The sequence below is a fragment of the Pristis pectinata genome, chromosome 6, assembly GCF_009764475.1.
Source record: "Pristis pectinata isolate sPriPec2 chromosome 6, sPriPec2.1.pri, whole genome shotgun sequence".
Classification (NCBI taxonomy): Eukaryota; Metazoa; Chordata; class Chondrichthyes; order Rhinopristiformes; family Pristidae; genus Pristis; species Pristis pectinata.
In genome coordinates, this window is record NC_067410.1 from 107660776 (window position 1) to 107679412 (window position 18637).

Consider the following 18637-nt stretch of genomic DNA (forward strand, 5'->3'; position numbering starts at 1 on the left):
TTCTCCAATTTAGAACCTCAACTCGAGGACCAGACCTGTCCCTATTCATAAGTAACTTGAAACTAATGACATTATGGTCACTGGACCCAAAATGCTCACCTACACATACTTCTGTCACCTGACCTGTCTGGTTCCCTAATAGGAGATCAAGTATTGCATTCTCTCTCGTTGGTACCTCTATATATTGATTTAGAAAACTTTCCTGAACACATTTGACAAATTCAAGCCATCCAGCCCTTTCACAGTGTGGGAGTCCCAGTCAATATGTGGAAAGTTAAAATCCCCTACTATCACAGCTTTCTGTTTCTTACATCTGTCTGCTATCACTACAGATTTGTTCCTCCAATTCTCTCTGACTATTGGGCGGTCTATAATACAACCCTATTAGTGTGGCCACCCCTTTCCTGTTCCTCAGCTCCACCCATATGGCCTCTGTAGACGAGCCCTCCGGGCTGTCCTGTCTCCGCACAGCTGTGAGACTTTCCCTGACTAGTAACGCCACTCCTCCCCCTTTCATCCCTCCCCCTCTATCACGTCTGAAACAACGGAACCCCGGGACATTAAGCTGCCGGTCCAAGTCTCACTAATAGCAATAATGTCATAATCCCACGTGTCAATCCACGCCCTAAACTCATCTGCCTTACCTACAATACTCCTTGCATTGAAATAGATGCACCTGAGAACATTTCTATCACGTACGAACCTTTGGTTTCTGTTTATACTTGCAGTCCTCACATGACCTTTTCCCTCCTCCACCTCACTATCTGTTCTAACACTCTGGTTCCCCTCCCCCTGCAAATATATTTGTGTGCTGTTGCCTGCAAATACAGCACAGACTGTGCTCAAGGCCATCAAGTATAACGTATAGGGATTCAATACACTGATAAAGCACTGAGATACAAAATAGTATCTTGAGTCACTTGCGTTCCTGCTTGTTTTCATTGATGAGCTTTCCTGAATAATAGACCACAAACACTCCAGGGTGTCATGCCAGACAGTTTTCACTCTTACAAGTTCCAAGAGCGGAAAGAAGTTGCAGGGACAAATAAGATGTGCAATCTTTTATGTAAGCACGCCAAGCTGTTAATGACTTTGAACACACTACCTGCATTGTGGAAGCAGATTCAACAGCAATTTTCAAAAGGGAATTGGAAAATAAGTGGAATCGTGTGGGAAAAGGTCAAGGGAGTGGAATTGAGGGAAAGTACACTTAATGACTTTTTTTTAATCCTAATTTTTTTTCCATGGAGTGTGAATGGCACTGGCCAGACTTATTCATTTTTAAACTGGCCCCTGAACTAAATGTTTTACTAGGCAATTTCAGATAACACATTTGTGGGTCCAGAGTCATACAAAAGCAGATAGGGCAGGGATAGAAGAATTCCTCCTCTGACAATCCATAAGTTTTGAGATCTATGACAGTAGTAAAGGGAATTTGGAATGTGTCATGAGAAAAACATTAGAGGCAGGTTCCTGAATCTGGAATCAGGCAGCTGGATTACAAATCCCCAGGATACGAATGCCTGATTTATGGACACTCCGTACGTACAAAGGAGCACTTGGAAGAACAGCGGGAAGGATGGGGGTGGATTTGTCAGCTGCTGCAAGCACCTTCTGCCAAGTAGGGGTGGTGCATTCCCACATGCCTGCTCTCCCCCACCTCTCCACCCACCCGAGCCACAACAATCAGGGTCTGGGTGGACCTGAGCAGAGTCGGGAGCACCGAGCAGGCTCACTGAGTCAGCAAGGTCGGCTGGCGGCTGCTCTTTCAGCGCCTGCTCGCTCCCTCTTCACCGCTGTTTCTGTGATGCTCTCCCAAACACAGTTTTTGGTCATTTCCCAATTAAGAATGTCAGGTTATGAACAGTTCTCAGGAACCCAGGGACCGCCTGTATCACTACATTACTATTAAAGGTTTGATGTGATGAGGGGTCTGATAATGATTTCCCCAAATAAAAAGGGGAGGGTGGTAGATGGTGGACACCTAGAACACACTTCTCTTAGAATCGTGGCCAACACAAACGTAGGTGGAATGTCTACTGAGATTAAGCATTTCCACCGACACAATAGTGGGAAATACAGAACTCTGGTTAGGCCACATTTAGAGTGTTGCGTGCAATTCTGGTACCTCACTATAGGAAGGATTTTGAGCGGGTGCAGAGAAGGTTTACTAGGATGCTGCCTGGATTAGAGAGCACGAGCTATCAGGAGAGGCTGCACAAACTTGGGCTCTTTTCTCTGCAATGTCAGAGGCTGAGGGGTAATCTGCTGGAAATGTATAAAATTATGAGAGGCATAGATAGGCTGGACAAGCAATATCTTTTTCCCCATTACTGAGCGATCCAATACCAGAGGACATGCACTTAAGGTGAGAGGGGTTAGGTTCAGAACAGACGTGAGGGGTATGTGTTTTACTGAGAGAGGGGTGGATGCCTGGAATGCGTTGCCTGATAGGGAAGAGGAGGCAAATTCATTGGGGGCTTTTAAGAGGGGCTTGGATGGGCACATGAATGAGAGGAAAATGGAGGGATATGGGCATTCTGTAGGTAGGAGGGAATAGCTACGTCGGCACAACATTGTGGGCCGAAGGACCTGTTCTGTGCTGTACTGTTCTATGTTCTATGAAAAGCACAAGATCCTCTTCAGACCAACTAGCTCTGTGGCACGAATTTGTATCAACAGTTTAACACCAGGGTAAGGCAAATCACGGCCAATGCACCACACGCAAGTCCCACTAACATTCCAAATTCCCAGGCAGTGCAGTTCTCTTGGTGTTGAAACTTGCAAAGTTTAAAGAAAGACTATGTTAGTACCACTGCCTCATGGACAGGTGCATTTTAAAGAGGAAGTACAGAGTTAGCAACAAGGTGAGATCCTTGCAAATTAAATCTGTGGCAGACTAATTTATAGGGACTGACAGGTATGATCAGTCAACTGTTCCATTATCTTTATATTATGCAGCAATCAGAACGGAAAGCAGTAAACTGGGTGGACCACAATATTATTTTGCATCACTTTTCCCATATGCCAATGTCTAAGAGAAATTAATAAGTGCTATGTTTAATGTTTCAGTGCAAATTGCAGGCAACCTGTTTCCATGCATCTTGCTCTGCCATTTAGCAATGCAAATCAAGCTTCTAACAGCTCTTGTTTTTCACTCGGTCTACAAGCCCACTGCAAAGACAAAGGGAGCTAGGTTTGCCAATGTTAATGCCAGGAGCTGTACTAGGATTTAATATACAGCCTGTAGAGCATAGATGCAAAATAGACACTGATCTGGAATCCTAACAAAATCATTTTTCAGAGAGTGAGGGAATTGCTCCCAAATAGAAGGGTTGAGGCAATTATCAAAGGTGCCTTTAAGGGAATTCTGGATAAATCTGTGAGGGAGGAAGAGCGTAATGATATGTTGATAGGGCAAGCTGATGCAGGGGAGGAGGGACTCCTATAAACTGTAACTACCAGTGTTTATCACTCAGGCTGAATGGACTGCTAATAGACTGTAATTTCAATTCAGTGAGTATCAGAGCAAAATGATTAATTTGGAAACTTTTCCTCAATAATTAGACTACACAGAGCAATACAGCACAGATACAGGCTCTTCAGCCCAACGAGTCCATGCCGGCCACGGTGCCCACCGAGCTAGTCTCAATTTCCATATCCCTCTAAGTCCTGCCCCTCCATGTACCTATCCAAGTGCTTCTTAAATGATACGGTTGTACCCGCCTCACCCACTTCCTCTGGCAGCTCGTTCCATATACCCTCCACCCTCTGCGTGAAAAAGTTGCCCCTCAGGTCCCTTTTAAATCTTTCCCCTCTCACCCTAAATCTATGCCCCCTAGTTTTGGACTTCTCTACCCTGGGGAAAAGACTGTTACCGTCCACCTTATCTATGCCTCTCATAATTTTAAACATTTCTATAAGGTCACCCCTCATTCTCCTGCGTTCCAAGGAGTAAAGACCTAGCCTGGCCAACCTCTCCCCGTAACTCAGGCCCTCTAATCCTGGCAACATCCTCGTAAATCTTCTCTGCATTTTTTTTTACATTTTAACAACATCTTTCCTATAACAGGGTGACCAAAACCATACACAGTACTCCAAGTATGGCCTCACTAACGACTTATACAACTGCAACACAATACCTCAACTCCTATACTCAACGCCCTGACTGATAAAGGCCAGCGTGCTAAATGCCTGACTAAGACAGACAAAAACACCTTTGTATATTTTTTTTTCTTGTGATCTGACAAATATATTTCCCCTTTTGACCACCAAGTACACAAAGCTGCACCAAGATAGCAGTGACATGGGAAAACATGGCTTCATCCTGTTTTGGATGTGGGCAGGAGCTGTAAAGGCTTCAAATCTAATCACTACTTTTAGAGGCTATGTGGGGGTTAGATGGGCTAAAAGCAATTTTTAAAGAAAGAGTTGGATACATCACAATTATTCCAGAGTACTTCAGACAGTGCATCTGCAAACTGTACTGGACATATATCATGTTACTACTTGAGTCCTTGCAATATTTATCCAAGGTGGTGCACCTTTCAAGAGAACTGAAATGCAAGTAAAATTATCTGCATTTACCACAACCCTCACTCAGGTTTATAAATGAGGTGTGTGGTGAACCTTCACTACATGCATAGTATATGTTTGGCTCTGCACAGATGTGAGGTGTGGGTGATGTACACATGTGGTTGGAGTCCAAACTGATTCAGCTTTGCTTCAGTCTCAAGTCAGGTCCCAACTCTGCATTAAGGCTGTGTCTTTGCTGCAAATGGTTTCGTCATTTTGAAGTGAAGCTGCAGTGATCAGTGTCACTCATCTGGCTCGATCCACTTAGACTGTCTCCTTACATTTAAGACTGACAACCATTCTACACAATTTTCTAGGAACAAAGCTTTTATTCACTTCATTAAGTCACTTTCCCTTCAAAGCTGCTTCTATTATATGCTGAGACAGGATGAAAATAACAGTTAATACAGTAAAAAAAATAGTGGTTTAATGGTTTTTAAAAAGAACTGCAAATGAAAATGCAAGCACCTGTAATGCACTTTCAAATAACTAACTTGGCAATGTGATGCTCCCATACAATTAATGGATAACTAATATTAAATGGCAATGTACTGAGACAAAATACACAATGCAGGTATATATTATTGACCATTATCTGAAAATAAACAGCACAATCAAGTTTTTTTCTATTAGCAACGTGTCTGTTCAGGAGATTATATAAAACATTAAACTACGTCATCTTCTGGACCTGAAAGACAACTGCTCTAGTACACCGTCATGGTATCCAATTGTTTTTCTTTCTACTGCTAGCTTTCACAGGGTTATTTACATCTACCATGGTCATACTGCACAGTCGGTTTTATCATGGACACAATTGACAGATGAAATTGATAAACCAGTTAGTTCAATTGCACATTAAATGCATCCATTAACTTACCAATTTAATTGTCTTTAGAACACACCTTCATCATTTGGGATTGCACATTAAGGGTATCCAATGGTGCACAATACAACTAAAAAAATACTCTTTCAAAGTCCACAATTATGTTAAAGATTGTAGGAAATTTCCACATCTTATTTCAGATTCAAATAACCTTGCCTAAAGTTTGTCAGACTGAAAAGTGACACAAATGTGATCCATTTGTCACAAAGTGAGAACATGTGAAATCTTAACTAAAAATGCACAGCCAAAATCTAACGTTCTGCATCTTATAGAAGCCTTAAATTTTGAACAGAGAGAAATGGTTTTTGCAGTGTCAGTGTACCATTAGCAATTTGAGATAGACAATAATGTTGTCAGAGGTATATCTTCAGTTGAATAATATCAGGATTAAAATTGGTTGCAAAAGAGTGAATGAAAATTTGTTGTTTTCACTGGAGCATTTAATATCAAGAGGCAAATGGTAAAAAAGCAAAAGCTTCTGGCAACATCTGTAAGAAGGTGCAAAAAGCAAACTAAACTGCCGGTGGAACTCAGCTAGTCACGCAGCATCTGTTGGGGGTGGAGGGGGAGGGAAGGGAATTGTCGATGTTTCAGGTCGAGACCCTGAATCTGTCCTGAAGCATCAACAATTCCTATCACCCCCCGCCCCACCAATGCTGCCTGACCTGCTGAGTTCCTCCAGCAGGTTGTTTTTTTTTGCTCCAGATTCCAGCATGTGCAGCCTCTTGGGTCTCCATCTGCAAGACTGTGGCATAGACTCAGAATAAACATTAGAAGATGTAAGATTACTCCATACCAAAGATGGAAAGCTTTGCCAGAGGCTTGGAAGTTAAGTCCCAGCTTACTACCAATGACCTTTAATTCTGTGAGTATCCACTGACTGTGCTCTGTAAATAGTGTTTTGCTGTACTATGTCATGTAACACAAGTTGACAGATGCAGAAGACTGCTTTACCTTCCGGCTCGACCTTTCCGTTGCTTGGCATTAGCTTTGCTGACCCACTCTGCAGCCATTGTGCTGATGTTGTTTTGGGTGTCAAAGTGAGTTTCCTTTATTTTCCCTCCATCTATCACGTGGACCACATCATCTATGGTGATACTGGAAGATAAAAGTTTTTAAACCATCTTTAAACAAACCATTTTCTGCTGTGGGTTTTTATCCATACTAACGTATTTCAATCACACCCCCTCGTACGTTACCAGTGCTTACGTGAAAGATGATAATCCTAGGGATACACAAGTTAGTTGAAGGTTTAATAGGTCAGCCATTCATGTCTGAGAACGCTTCACAGTGTTATTTGCTTTTAGTTGCCAAATGCAGCAAGCCAGAAAATAGGTCTGCTATAAATTGCTATTGTACAGGACCTTACTGTGGGCAGGTTGATGGCTTTGTTTTCTACAGTAGAGCACTGACTACAGTACAACTTCAGTGACTGTAAAATTGCTGTGGGATGCCTGGAGGTTGTGAAAGGGGATAAGTGTTTGTCCCTTTATGGAGTGACTAATACATCTGGTAATTTTATTAAGACTTTATTCTGCATTCTATTATTGCTTTCCTTTTGTACTTCCTCAGTTGCATAGAGTGATCTGTCTGGATGGCACGCAAACCAAGCTTTTCATTGTGTAGAGTCAGAGCAATACAGCACGGATACAGGCCCTTCGGCCCAACCAGTCCATGCCAACCATGGTGCCCACCCAGCTAGTCCCAATTTCCTGCTTCCGGCCTATGTCCCTCCAAGCCCCACCCCTCCATGTACCTATCCAAGTGCTTCTTGTAGCTCAGTATGTGACAATAATAAACTAATTACCAATTTGAATTGGTGCTGTGGGAGGATTGCTGTTCAGGGATATTCCTGTTCTTTTAACAGAACCATGGGATCTCTGAAGTCCACCTAATATATGGCAACATGAATAGGGGGCAATACGGCAAAGGTTCAGCCAAGATCCACGTGGATCAGCTGGAAGGTGTGCCCATAATTGGGGAACTCCTGAGGGGAGGCTGGAGTGCAACTCTGCATTCAGTACAGCACCATCTAAGGGACATGATGCATTGTCTTGCAGCTCAATAAGCTGGGAGCAGGACACCCAGCAGTAGGCTGCGTCCTATACCATGCTGGAAGTAAACATGCAGGTGACTGATCCTCTCAGAGCAGAAGATCTACCCGCACCCACCCAAAGGATAACCCCCGAATACTGGGAGCCAATGCAGTGGGGAGCATTAACCTAGATTCGGAATTCAAATCCAGCTGTGGAATAAGAAGTCACCGTATTCATACCTAACCAAGACGTGATCCGATTAACTCCTTCAATTCAAAACGTTAACTGTCCTTCAGAAGGTAATGCGCTTTGACATTTCCCACATTCATTTCCCAAGTGCTTCAGTTCTAAGAACTTAAAAGGAGTAGGTCATTTATCCCCTCCAGCGTATTTGGCCATCCAATAATGGCTGATTTGATCTTGGCTTCAACTCTACTCTCTGCTGTCCCAATAACTGTCGACTCCTCTGTAGATTAAAAAACCTCCCTCAGTTGCAAATACGTTTCAGCTATAGAATCAAATACAGATTCAGCTTCCACAGCACTGTCAGAGACATTCCACCTCATCTCACTCAAATAGGTGACCTCCCCATTCTAAAGCTCTGCTCTGTTATTATTTCACCTGTAAGGTAAAATATCCTCTCAGCATCTACCTTGTGAATATTTTAATAACATCAACTTGCATTCTTCTAAACTTCAATGAGTTTTTACCCAATCGCATCCACCTTCTTTCCATAGGTCAGGCTTTGTTTCCCAGAATCAATGTTGTGAACCTTCTCTGAACTCCCCCCCCTCCCCCACCAAAGCAAATATACAACTTGCTAAATAAGCTGATGTTCACAATACCCCAGCTCTTACCAATGCCCTGTAGATGTAGCCAAGACTTCCTTACTTTTATATTCCATTCATTTTGCAATAAAGAGCAACATTCCATTCACCTTCCTAATTACTTACAAGCTAACTTTGTGTTTCACACACGAGGATATCCAGATGACTCTGTACAGCAGCGTTCTAGAGTCTATCTCCATTTGAACAATTTTCTGCTTTTCTACTTTTAATCCCAAAGTGCATAATCTCACGTTTCCCCACATTATACTCCACCTGTCAAAATGTTTGCTTACTTGTTTCACCCATTAATATCCACTTGCAGACAGCATCTTCCTCACAGCCAGTTTTCCTACCCATCTTTGTACAGTCAGCAAATTTGGCTACAATAAAATTTGTGTCCATTTACCCATTGCATTAGAGTCAAAGAGCAATATAGCACAGATACTGGCCCTTCGGCCCAACGAGTCAGGCCAACCACGGTGCCCACCCAACTAGTGTCAATTTCCTGCATTTGGTCCATATCCCTCCAAGTGCTTCTTAAATGATACCATTGTACCTGCCTCACCCACTTCCTCTGGCAGCTCGTTCCATATACTCACCACCCTCTGCATGAAAAAGTTGCCCCTCAGGTCCTTTTAAAATCTTTCCCCTCTCACTCTGAACCTATGCTATGCTCCTTAATTTTGGATTACTTGAATAAAATTGTAATACTTTAAATAAAACAGTAAATATGAAGACATCTGATTTAGTTGACATTTTACTTTTCTAAGGGAGATTGGCAAAAAGTGGAGAATAACTTAAGGGGTTTGTGAAATAAAGTTTATCTGATATTTACATTCCCTCAAACTGCAGTGTTGTTGTGTGTGTCCTCCTGAACACAAATGCAATTATGGGAGGCACATAAGGGAGAAAGGAACTGATCAGTTTTGAGTGGCTTGTTCCATGCTGCACACTTGATGAACTTGATTTGCAACAGGATCCCTTTGCAATCCATCAGGGGATTGTTCTTACCAACTCCAAGCTGTCAATGCTAATATAAAATATAGAACTCTCTTCACATCCCATTCCTGGCTATATATAAGATTCAGATTACCAGCAACACAGAAAAAATGCCAGAGGAACTCAGCAAGTCAGGCAGCATCTACCAGTCTCATTTCTTCATTGTATCTGGGAAGACCACACAAGAGAACGCTCCAAAAATTTTAATGTTTAATTATTCCCTCTTTCCACACTGTCAAAGACTATTTTTCTGCTGCTTTTCCTTTCCCCTGACCACAGTTGCTTAAAAGCTGTTCATTATTTAACATCTTCCTGTCCTGAAGAAAAACCAGAATTGAAATGTTAACTGTTACTCTCTCCAAAGATGCTGTGTAACCTGAGTAGCTACAGCACTTACTATTTTTATTCCAGTCCGCCGCACACCAGAGCCACGACTTCCTCAGAAGGCTGAGGAAATTCGGCCCTCGTCAATTTTTATAGATGCACCACAGAAAGCATTCATCTGGATGCATTACAGTTTAGTTCTGTGATCTTTAATACAGTCAATTCACAAAAATCCATCAACCAGTTTTAAAATGTTCAACGGACACAGACTCTAGATTCCAGATTTTCTGTACCCTTTGAATGAGGAGATTTCTGTCATCTGCGAACTGTCCAAATTGAAATGGCAGCTCTGGTTTCTTTACGAATGATGCTGCCCCACAGCAAAGGTTAATGTCAGTGTTGGCAACTGCCAAAAATGCACATGAAGAGAGCAATAAGACCACTGATGGCTTGGTTTATAAAGAAGATGAAAGGCTATGAAGGCTTAAATATCAGGAGGCAAAGTTTTTATGCTTCAGTTCCCCAAGGGCATTTTTCAGATAGCTGTTTCATGCACTGATTTAAAGATCCTGTTGACTCATGTTATAAAAAGCTAGCTAATCAATAAAGGCCAATACTATTCACTGCTAGGATGGCAGTTACCCATGAACAGAATGTTTTAATTTTAAATAATCCAACGGAGACTTTTTAAAAGCACTGGATTATGATGGTTTTAAATGCACTGAGTGACTGTTGAAAGCAGATTCAATACCTACAGAAGCAAACCATACATTGAGAAAGAAAACCATTGAAGATGGGGAAAGAGCAGGGAAGTGTTTCGATTATTATTGGGCAGCTTTTCACATACAGGATCTCAAGATCTGCAGTCTGGAATGCATTGCATTTCTGATCAATGGCAATTATGACCACACAGTCCATAGTAGCATACAAAAACATCAGACTCAACAGTCTTCTTATGCACAGCAATAACAATGCACCCGACCAAAAATATCTTGTAATCATCTATGTATTAACAGTCTTGCAAAATTTCTGCCTATACACAGGAACATAGCAACACTTCAAAAGATTTTAGTAGACAGACAGCAAGATAATGGGCGTGGATTTAAAAGAAAATAAAATTGGAATAAGTTTGTCTCTCTAATTCTGATTAGTGGTGCAGGACTGGTGCCAAGTGCTACAAAAAAAAATTCCAAAAATTCCCTCAGTTATACTGCAGAGTTTTCAGGCAGGTGTAGACACCACCTTCAGGCTGGAGACAGACCGGTGGTGACCAGGAGCTAGAGTTGTATAACAAAGAAATGAAGCGTATGCTACACGAATTGGCATCCACCCAAATGACAACATGTCGTCATACAGCGCAGAAAAAGGCCCTTCAGCCCAACTTGTGTGTGCCGACCAAGATGCCTACCTCAGCCAGTCCCATTTGCCTGCATTTGGCCCCTATCCCTCTAAACTTTTCCTATCCATATACCTGTCAAAATGACTTAAATATTGTAACTGTACCCACCTCTACCATGTCCTCTGGCAGCTCATTCCATGTATCCACCATCCTCTGTGTGAAAAAGTTGCCACTTTGGTCCCCTTTAACTCTTCCACCTTAAAACTGTGCTCTCTAGTTTTAGCCTCCCCTACCCTGGGAAGAAGACTGTGACCTTATCTATGCCCATGATTTTATAAACCTCTATAAGGTCACCCCTCAGCCTCTTTCACTCCAGGGTAAATAGCCTCAGCCTATCCAATCTCTTTTTACAACTCAAGCCCTCCAGCCCTAGTAACATCACTGCACATCTCTTCTACGCCCTTTCCAGCAAGTGCAGGAAGAGGCCATATGTCTCCTGGATCTATGTTTTTAAATTCATTAGTAGGATGTGAGCACCATTTAACAGCCATCCCTGTATGCCCCCAAAGAGAGGGTGGTCAGCCACTTTCTTGAATGGCTGCAGTTCACAAGCTCCCACAGTGTCATTGGTTGGGGAGTTCAATGATTTAAACCCAGAACCAATGTCGGATCAACAATATATATCCACGTCAGGGTGGCTTGTCACTTGGACGGGAATCTTTATTTGTCGCTCCCAGTTGCCTGCGGCCCTTGAGGATGAAGGCAGTAGAGGTTGCAGGTTTAAGAGGCAAGGTTGAAGAAGCCTTAGTGTGTTGCCGCAACACTGCAGGAGTGGTGCACCAGCGGGTGGATCGGGTGCCAGTCAGCTCGACCACCATTGTCAATAGTTATTGTCAAATATATATACATACATACATACACACACACGAAAATAGGAGCCTGCCCAACACAATAGTGACCTTGCTGGACAATGAAGGGGCCCAGTGATGGTGAAGCAGTTGATGAACAAACTGGGGAAGTGATTAAACTCTTGAAGTTTCTCAATCCCTTTCACTTGTTTTACCCAAGGGTTACTTGCCACTTATCACTCCATACCTGACTGCTGTCCAGAGCTAACTGCTTCATTAGCCAAGTAGCTCTGAACAGAAGTGAAGAGAATTTAGCGCTCTAAGAAGCTTAAACAGGAACAGTCAGAGAGGACAATAAACTAACAACCACAGATTAAAATTAATTGGTTGAAGGAATGGAAGGGAGACGAGGAATATCTTTTCACCAAACGGTGATGGAGCTGAAAGGGAGTCGGGGCAGAGATGCTCACCACAGTGAAGAAGTGCCTGGATGTACACTAAAAGAGCATAACTCTCTGGGTTAATCCGAAGATTATTTTTCACTGCATGAACACAAGGGGTTCTGTGAACACTCTATGAGCTGATCTAACCCAAGGATCAAATGAAGGTTATTGACAAAGCAGATGAAGACAGGATATTGTCCTGAGGAACTTTTGTAACAAAGTCTTGGGCTATGGTGACTGGCCTCCACAAACACACCCATTTCCTTAGTGTGAGGTATGCCTTTAACCAGTAGAGTGTTTTGGCTTTTATTCCTATTAATTCCAATTTTACCTTTTTTGCCAAACTCAATCAAATGATGCCTCTGACAGCCAGGATAATCACTCTCTTCTTTCTTCTGAAATTCAGCTCGTTGGTCCAAGGCTGCAATAACGTCTGGAGCAGACTGAACCTGGCAAGGTCCAAACTAAATTGATTACTGCCGCGGACACACTGTTATTATGCTGATGACTGAGAAATTCACTGATGAATTGGTAATTAGCCTGATTGGGTTAGTCATGCATTTGCAGACCTGAGCAAATTTCCCATTTGATGGCGACTGCTAATTTTTGGCTGTACTGCATTACATTGGCCAGAGGTATGACAACTTCTGGAGTGCAAGCTGTGGCCAGGACGTTTCTAGCCTATTCTGTATCCAGTGCTCTCAGCTGTTCCTCAACTTCTCGTGGAGATAATAAATTGGTTGAAGACCTCAAGACGGATCATCCACTCAGCACTGCAAAGATCAAAGTCTCAGTTTTGACCCTCTTCTTTCACTGAGGGTGGTAAGGTTCTTGGAGCCTCCAATTGGCTGCTTTATGGTGCAGCTGCATTTACAGGTGGTTGTGAAAAGAATACAGAATTGACAGGCTAATTGATTCCGCGATCCCTTAGCTTTTCAAAAGCACACTGATTCTACCATTAAATAGGTATGTAGTTTTGTTGTGGTTTCACCAAGTTGGTTCCATTTTGGAATTAGTTTCATAATCATTACTGATATCTTTTCTTTAAAAAAAATTCCACATTCATTTTATCAAACTTAAAACCCCAGGACTTTAATCCAGCTCTCAAGACTATTAGTCCAGTTACATTATCACCATGCCATTGTTCCCAACAGTTCTGCCAATGATCTATTCAATTTTCTCCATTTTAGATGCAAATACATTGCATGTAAAAGCAAAAGAGCAGGATTTGGAGGTGTGAGAAATGTAATGGGCAGCCACTCTTACTGAAGACTCTGCTGGAAATTCAAGCAGTTTGGATGCTAAGCCTGACCTCCTGGATTTAATCACGAGTGTACAAATACTGTCATAGGACACATTTTCCATTGTTAATCAGTCAGCTTTTGGCCACCCTCATCTGCTTGCCCTATTGAGAATGAACTGAACAGCCTGAGCCTGTGCGCTAAGTTCTCACAGAGATTGACAGGTAAATGCAAGTACAACGTTTCTCCTGGTTAGGAAGTCTGGGCTAACGTCTCAAATTAAAGGGGTGGCCATTCAGGACTGAGGGACAAAGTTTCTTCATCTCAAGGATTACAGAGGCTCAGCTGCAGAGTATATTAAGGACTGGTAGACCTTTGGATATTAAGGGAATCAAGTAATAGGAGGCTAGTGAAGGAAAAGTGGGTTCGAGGTACAAGACCATTTGTTCATTAAGATCGTGGCTGAGCAGGCACAGGGGACCAAATGGTCCATTTCTGCTTCCATTTTTGTTTGAGTTAAAAGACTGAATACTTAAATGTAGGTAGACTTAATAATAATGGTACTCCATATATATGATACTGGGATGGGATGGTACCTTGTTACTACCATCAGGGAGGAGGTACAGGAGCCCAAAGACCCACACTCAATGATTTAGGAACAGCTTCTTCCCCTCCTCCATCAGATTTCCAAACGGTCCACGAACCCATGAACACTACCTCGTTATTCCTTTTTATTTTGCACTATTTATTGTAATTTATATCTTTTCACTGTACTGCTGCCGCAAAACAACAAATTTTACGACATACAAGTCAGTGATAATAAACCGTTCTCCCCGTGTCTGTGTGGGTTTCCTCCGGGTGCTCCGGTTTCCTCCCACATTCTGAAGACGTACGGGTTAGGAAGTTGTGGGCATGCTATGTTGGCGCCGGAAGCGTGGCGACACTTGCGGGCTGCCCCCAGAACACTATGCAAAAAGATGTATTTCACTGCATGTTTCGATGTACATGTGACTAATAAAGATATCTCTTATCTTATAAACCTGATTCTGACAGTACCGAGCTCTGCACTGCTAAAGGAGTTGAACTGTGAACTTAAACATTTCTCACCTTAAATTATGGACTGCCCATTTTCAAAAGTGGATGTAAAATAACCCAAGATGGAATAATTTATACTAGAATATTGTCAAAATTCCAAGAGGGGGACATAGATCCCTATCCTTGTCCTCGGATCACATTTATCCTTCAATATCTCCAAATCAGGTCATCTGATCCATATCATTGCTGTAAGTAAGATTTTACTATACATTAAGTACATAATACTTTAATACCTTTTTATTCATTGATTTTTTGGGGTTTTGGATGCTGCTGATAAGAGTAACATTTATTGCCTGTCTCTACTGCACTTGAGGTGGTGGTGATGAGTCGCCGCCTTCAACTGTTTCAGTCCTTCTGATGAAGGTACTCCCACAGTGCTGGTGTGGGAGTTCATGATTGAGATCCAGTAACAAAGGACTCATGACATCTTTCTAAATCAGGATAATATGCAACTTAGAGCAGAACCTTCAGCTGGTGGTGTTTCAATCCCCCCGCTGTCCTTATCCTTCTTGGTGGTAGAAGACATGGGTTTGGAAGGCGATTGGATTAGCATCGGCAAGTAACTGCAGTGGCACATACAAATAGCCACGGGGCACCAGAGACAGAGAGAATGAATGCCCAGAGAGGCTGATGAAATGCTAATCAAGTGGACTGTACAGTTCTAAATGGCATTGGGTTTCTTGAGAGTTGTTGGAGCTCAAATCATCCAGGCAAGTGCAACCTATTCCACCATGTCCACAACTTGAACCTTGTAGATGATGGAAAGGCTCCGGAGAGTCAGAAGGCAATTTATTCTTGAAGCTCTGGCATTTATCTGACTGGTTCAGTTTTGGTCAGTGGTGACCCCTAGACATTAATGGTCGGGGACTCAGAGATAGTAATACCATTGAACGTCAAGGGTAGGTGGTTTGACTCTGGTGCTGGAGATGGTCATAGCTTAGCACTTCTATGGCACCAAGGTTACTTGCCACAATTAGCCCAAGCCCACCTGGACAGGTTCATTTACCGAAGAGAAACGAATGGAAATGAGTACGATGCAATTGTCAGCAAACATCTCTTCTTCTGATCTAATGATGGAAAGGTGATGCAACAGAAGATGGCTGAACCTAGGACACTGCTGTGAAGAGTCCCTGCAGTCAAGTCCCAGGGCAATAATCATGATCATTGACCTCCCAACCACAATCAACTTCCTTTGTATGAAATATGACTGCAACCATTCAATCATTTTCCCCCACTTTACCAGGGCTCTTTGACGTGACACTTAAATAAATGTTGCCTTAATGTCAAGCTCAATCATCATCACCTTCCCTCAAGAGTTCAGCTCTCTGGTCCATATTTGTGATGACTCAAGGATATGAGTGAGTTGATACAAATGCAAACTCGATCTTCAATACTTCAGAGATACCAGAATGTCCCTACAGTATCCCTACAAGAATGACAGAGGATTTAGAATTTCAAAGACAGTATTATATTGTGGTACTTCAAGCTATCTCAATTTTGAGTCACAACCTTTAGCTTTATTTCTGCAACCATTCAAAGCGGGACTGACTCATTCCACTCTCAAGGATTTAATTAAACATCTTCTCTTCCATTCTGCAAACACCCTATATTAGTTGGGTTCCATCGACTTTGATAGCCTCTGGTACCTCATCCCATAGTATGGTTTTTCTTCATCATCATTAGCAAAGGGACTTCACTTACGTACCTACGAACCTGGGGCAGGAGTAGATCACTTGGCAACACCAGCCTGTTCTGCCATTCAATTAGATGATGGTTGGTCTGATTGTAAATATCAACCCTGTATTCAAAACTCAAACTGCTGAAGAAACTCAGGTGGTCAGGCAGCATCAGTGGAGGGAAATGGGCAGTCAATGTTTCGGGCCAGGACCCTTCATCTGGGGTCCAGATGAAGGGTCTTGACCCAGAACGTCAACTGTCCACTTCCTTCCACATTTTCGTCCAGCAGTTTGTTTTTTGATCCAGATTCCAGCATCTGCATTTGTGTGACCTCCCATCAACTCTGCATTGCTGTCCACCCCACCCCTTTCTTATCATAAATTCATCGACACCTGCTTTAGCAACATTCAAGGACTCTGCTTCTTTTGTCTTTTGAGGAAGAGTTCCAAATACACTCAATCCTCAGCAAAAATCCTCACCCACTTCTATCTTATAGATGACTCCTTATTTTAAACAGTGATCCCCTATTTCTAGATTCTCCCATTAAATGAAACATTTTTACATCCACCCCTCAAGATCTAGTATTCTGCTTAAGGACTGGCTCTCAGATACATTTACTGAAAATCCATTCTGGAGTGAAGTCAAGAAACTTCGTAAGATGTAAACCTTGGAGGAATAAACAAAATGATGGGAGTTCACACATCAAATGATGGGAGATTTGAGATTTGTTGAGGAAAGGAACTCATCACTCTAGACTGAGCAAAAGTATTTTGTAAAGAGTTATTTGGAGAACAATTCTCCCACTGCAAGAGTGATTATGTGTGTTCCATTACCTTGTCTCTGCAATGTTAGTGGCAATTACAATCTTGCGAACTCCTGGAGGTGGCTTCTTGAAAACCTGCGAATATAACCATTGTAAATTATACCGATCCTGCATCTCTAATAGACAAATCATTATCCTCTGACAGCGTGTAATTTAAGTATAATGTGAAATACATCAGAAATAGGATTCACTGCTTCTATCATTTTCCCTTTAAATGCCTGAAGACAGAAGACGACAATCACTGCCTTTCTTCAAAGCAGATTTTTAGAGAGTTTAGTTGCCCAAATATTCTCATTTAATGACTGACAAATATGCCTTTTAAAATTTCCAGTTTCCCCCATCACTTTTGCAGGTTATGTAAAAGAGGCTTCTACCACAAAGATCTTGGTCCGTAAACTGTCAGTTACAGAGCTATGCTTCAGTTACAAATGCAAGTGTAAATACATACTTCTGGACCTTTTTTCCATTTGTTTGTGGATGAAGTCCCTTAAATTTTTGTTTTGTTTCTGTCACCGCTAAATTGAAGAGAATCCTTGGGTTTCTTGTTGATTGGCATATTAAACACACAAGGAGCCAATTTTTGCAATAGTTTCCTTACCTATTAATAATGGGAGGGAGCAAGGGACTCTTAAGTCATTAGTATCAAAGGGCTTTGAGTCAATTTAGCTTTCAATTTTTAAAAAATTGTACCGTAGAAGCAGCACTGAAGATCTCACCCCCCAGTATTGGTTAGAAATCAACTGCAGTTTGTAGCGTGTTAAAGGACATTGTTTTTATATAAAGTAAACCTTGAAGTCTGCATCAGCAATGTCTCTCAAACAAGTTTGGGGCATTACGTTTTACCAATTCGCCATACTGCAAACAAAGTTTGAACTACTCACACTGAATATAGTTGTCAACAGAAACAATGACCAAAATTTGCCCAGGAGGAGGTCATTCAGCCAGTCATCTGTGCAGTTATAAATACCAATGTTTATTAGTAACGCAGTCAGCTGCGTTTGGGGTGAGATGAATGTCTGAGCTCAAAGCAATTACAGAACAAAAGCAGTCAATTTATTCAAAGTATTGGAGGAAACAGAATTTATGGCAATAGATTTACATACAAAATACGAAGATTACTATACAAGATCACGGTACCATTTCTTTTTGAACTACTTCAGATTGCATTACTATCTTTACACCATCCTGCTGATTTGCACTTGTCCTTGTATTTACTGCATTTATTATTACCATGTATACTGTTTACTCAAGGAATTTCATTGCACCCTGGTGTGTATGACAATAAACTAATCTGAATCTAAAGATTAATTTTATTTACAATAATGCAACCAAAATAATTAAATGATATGAATTGAAAAATTCAAGTTTACTTTTGTACATTTTTGTTTAAGTGTGAATTTAAAAAAAATACTTTTGGAAAGTTCTTGGATGTTTCTGAAAGTCAGAAATATTGCTTACTTGACAGCTAAGGACAAGTCAGATTTAGCCTACGATAAAAATGGGTAGGTTTTTTCTGTCCTCTATATA

General features: G+C 41.7%; 1 protein-coding gene across 1 annotated transcript in view; it reads right to left on the reverse strand.

Moving 5' to 3' along the window:
* dhx36 (DEAH (Asp-Glu-Ala-His) box polypeptide 36) overlaps nt 1-18637 on the reverse strand; it is a 95922-nt gene that overhangs the window by 28484 nt on the left and 48801 nt on the right. The window contains exons 14-15 of the mRNA XM_052018192.1: nt 17121-17185; nt 6413-6556 (exon numbers count right to left, since the gene is read on the reverse strand). Coding sequence (XP_051874152.1) covers nt 6413-6556; nt 17121-17185 — 209 coding nt within the window. The remainder of the gene's footprint in view (nt 1-6412; nt 6557-17120; nt 17186-18637) is intronic.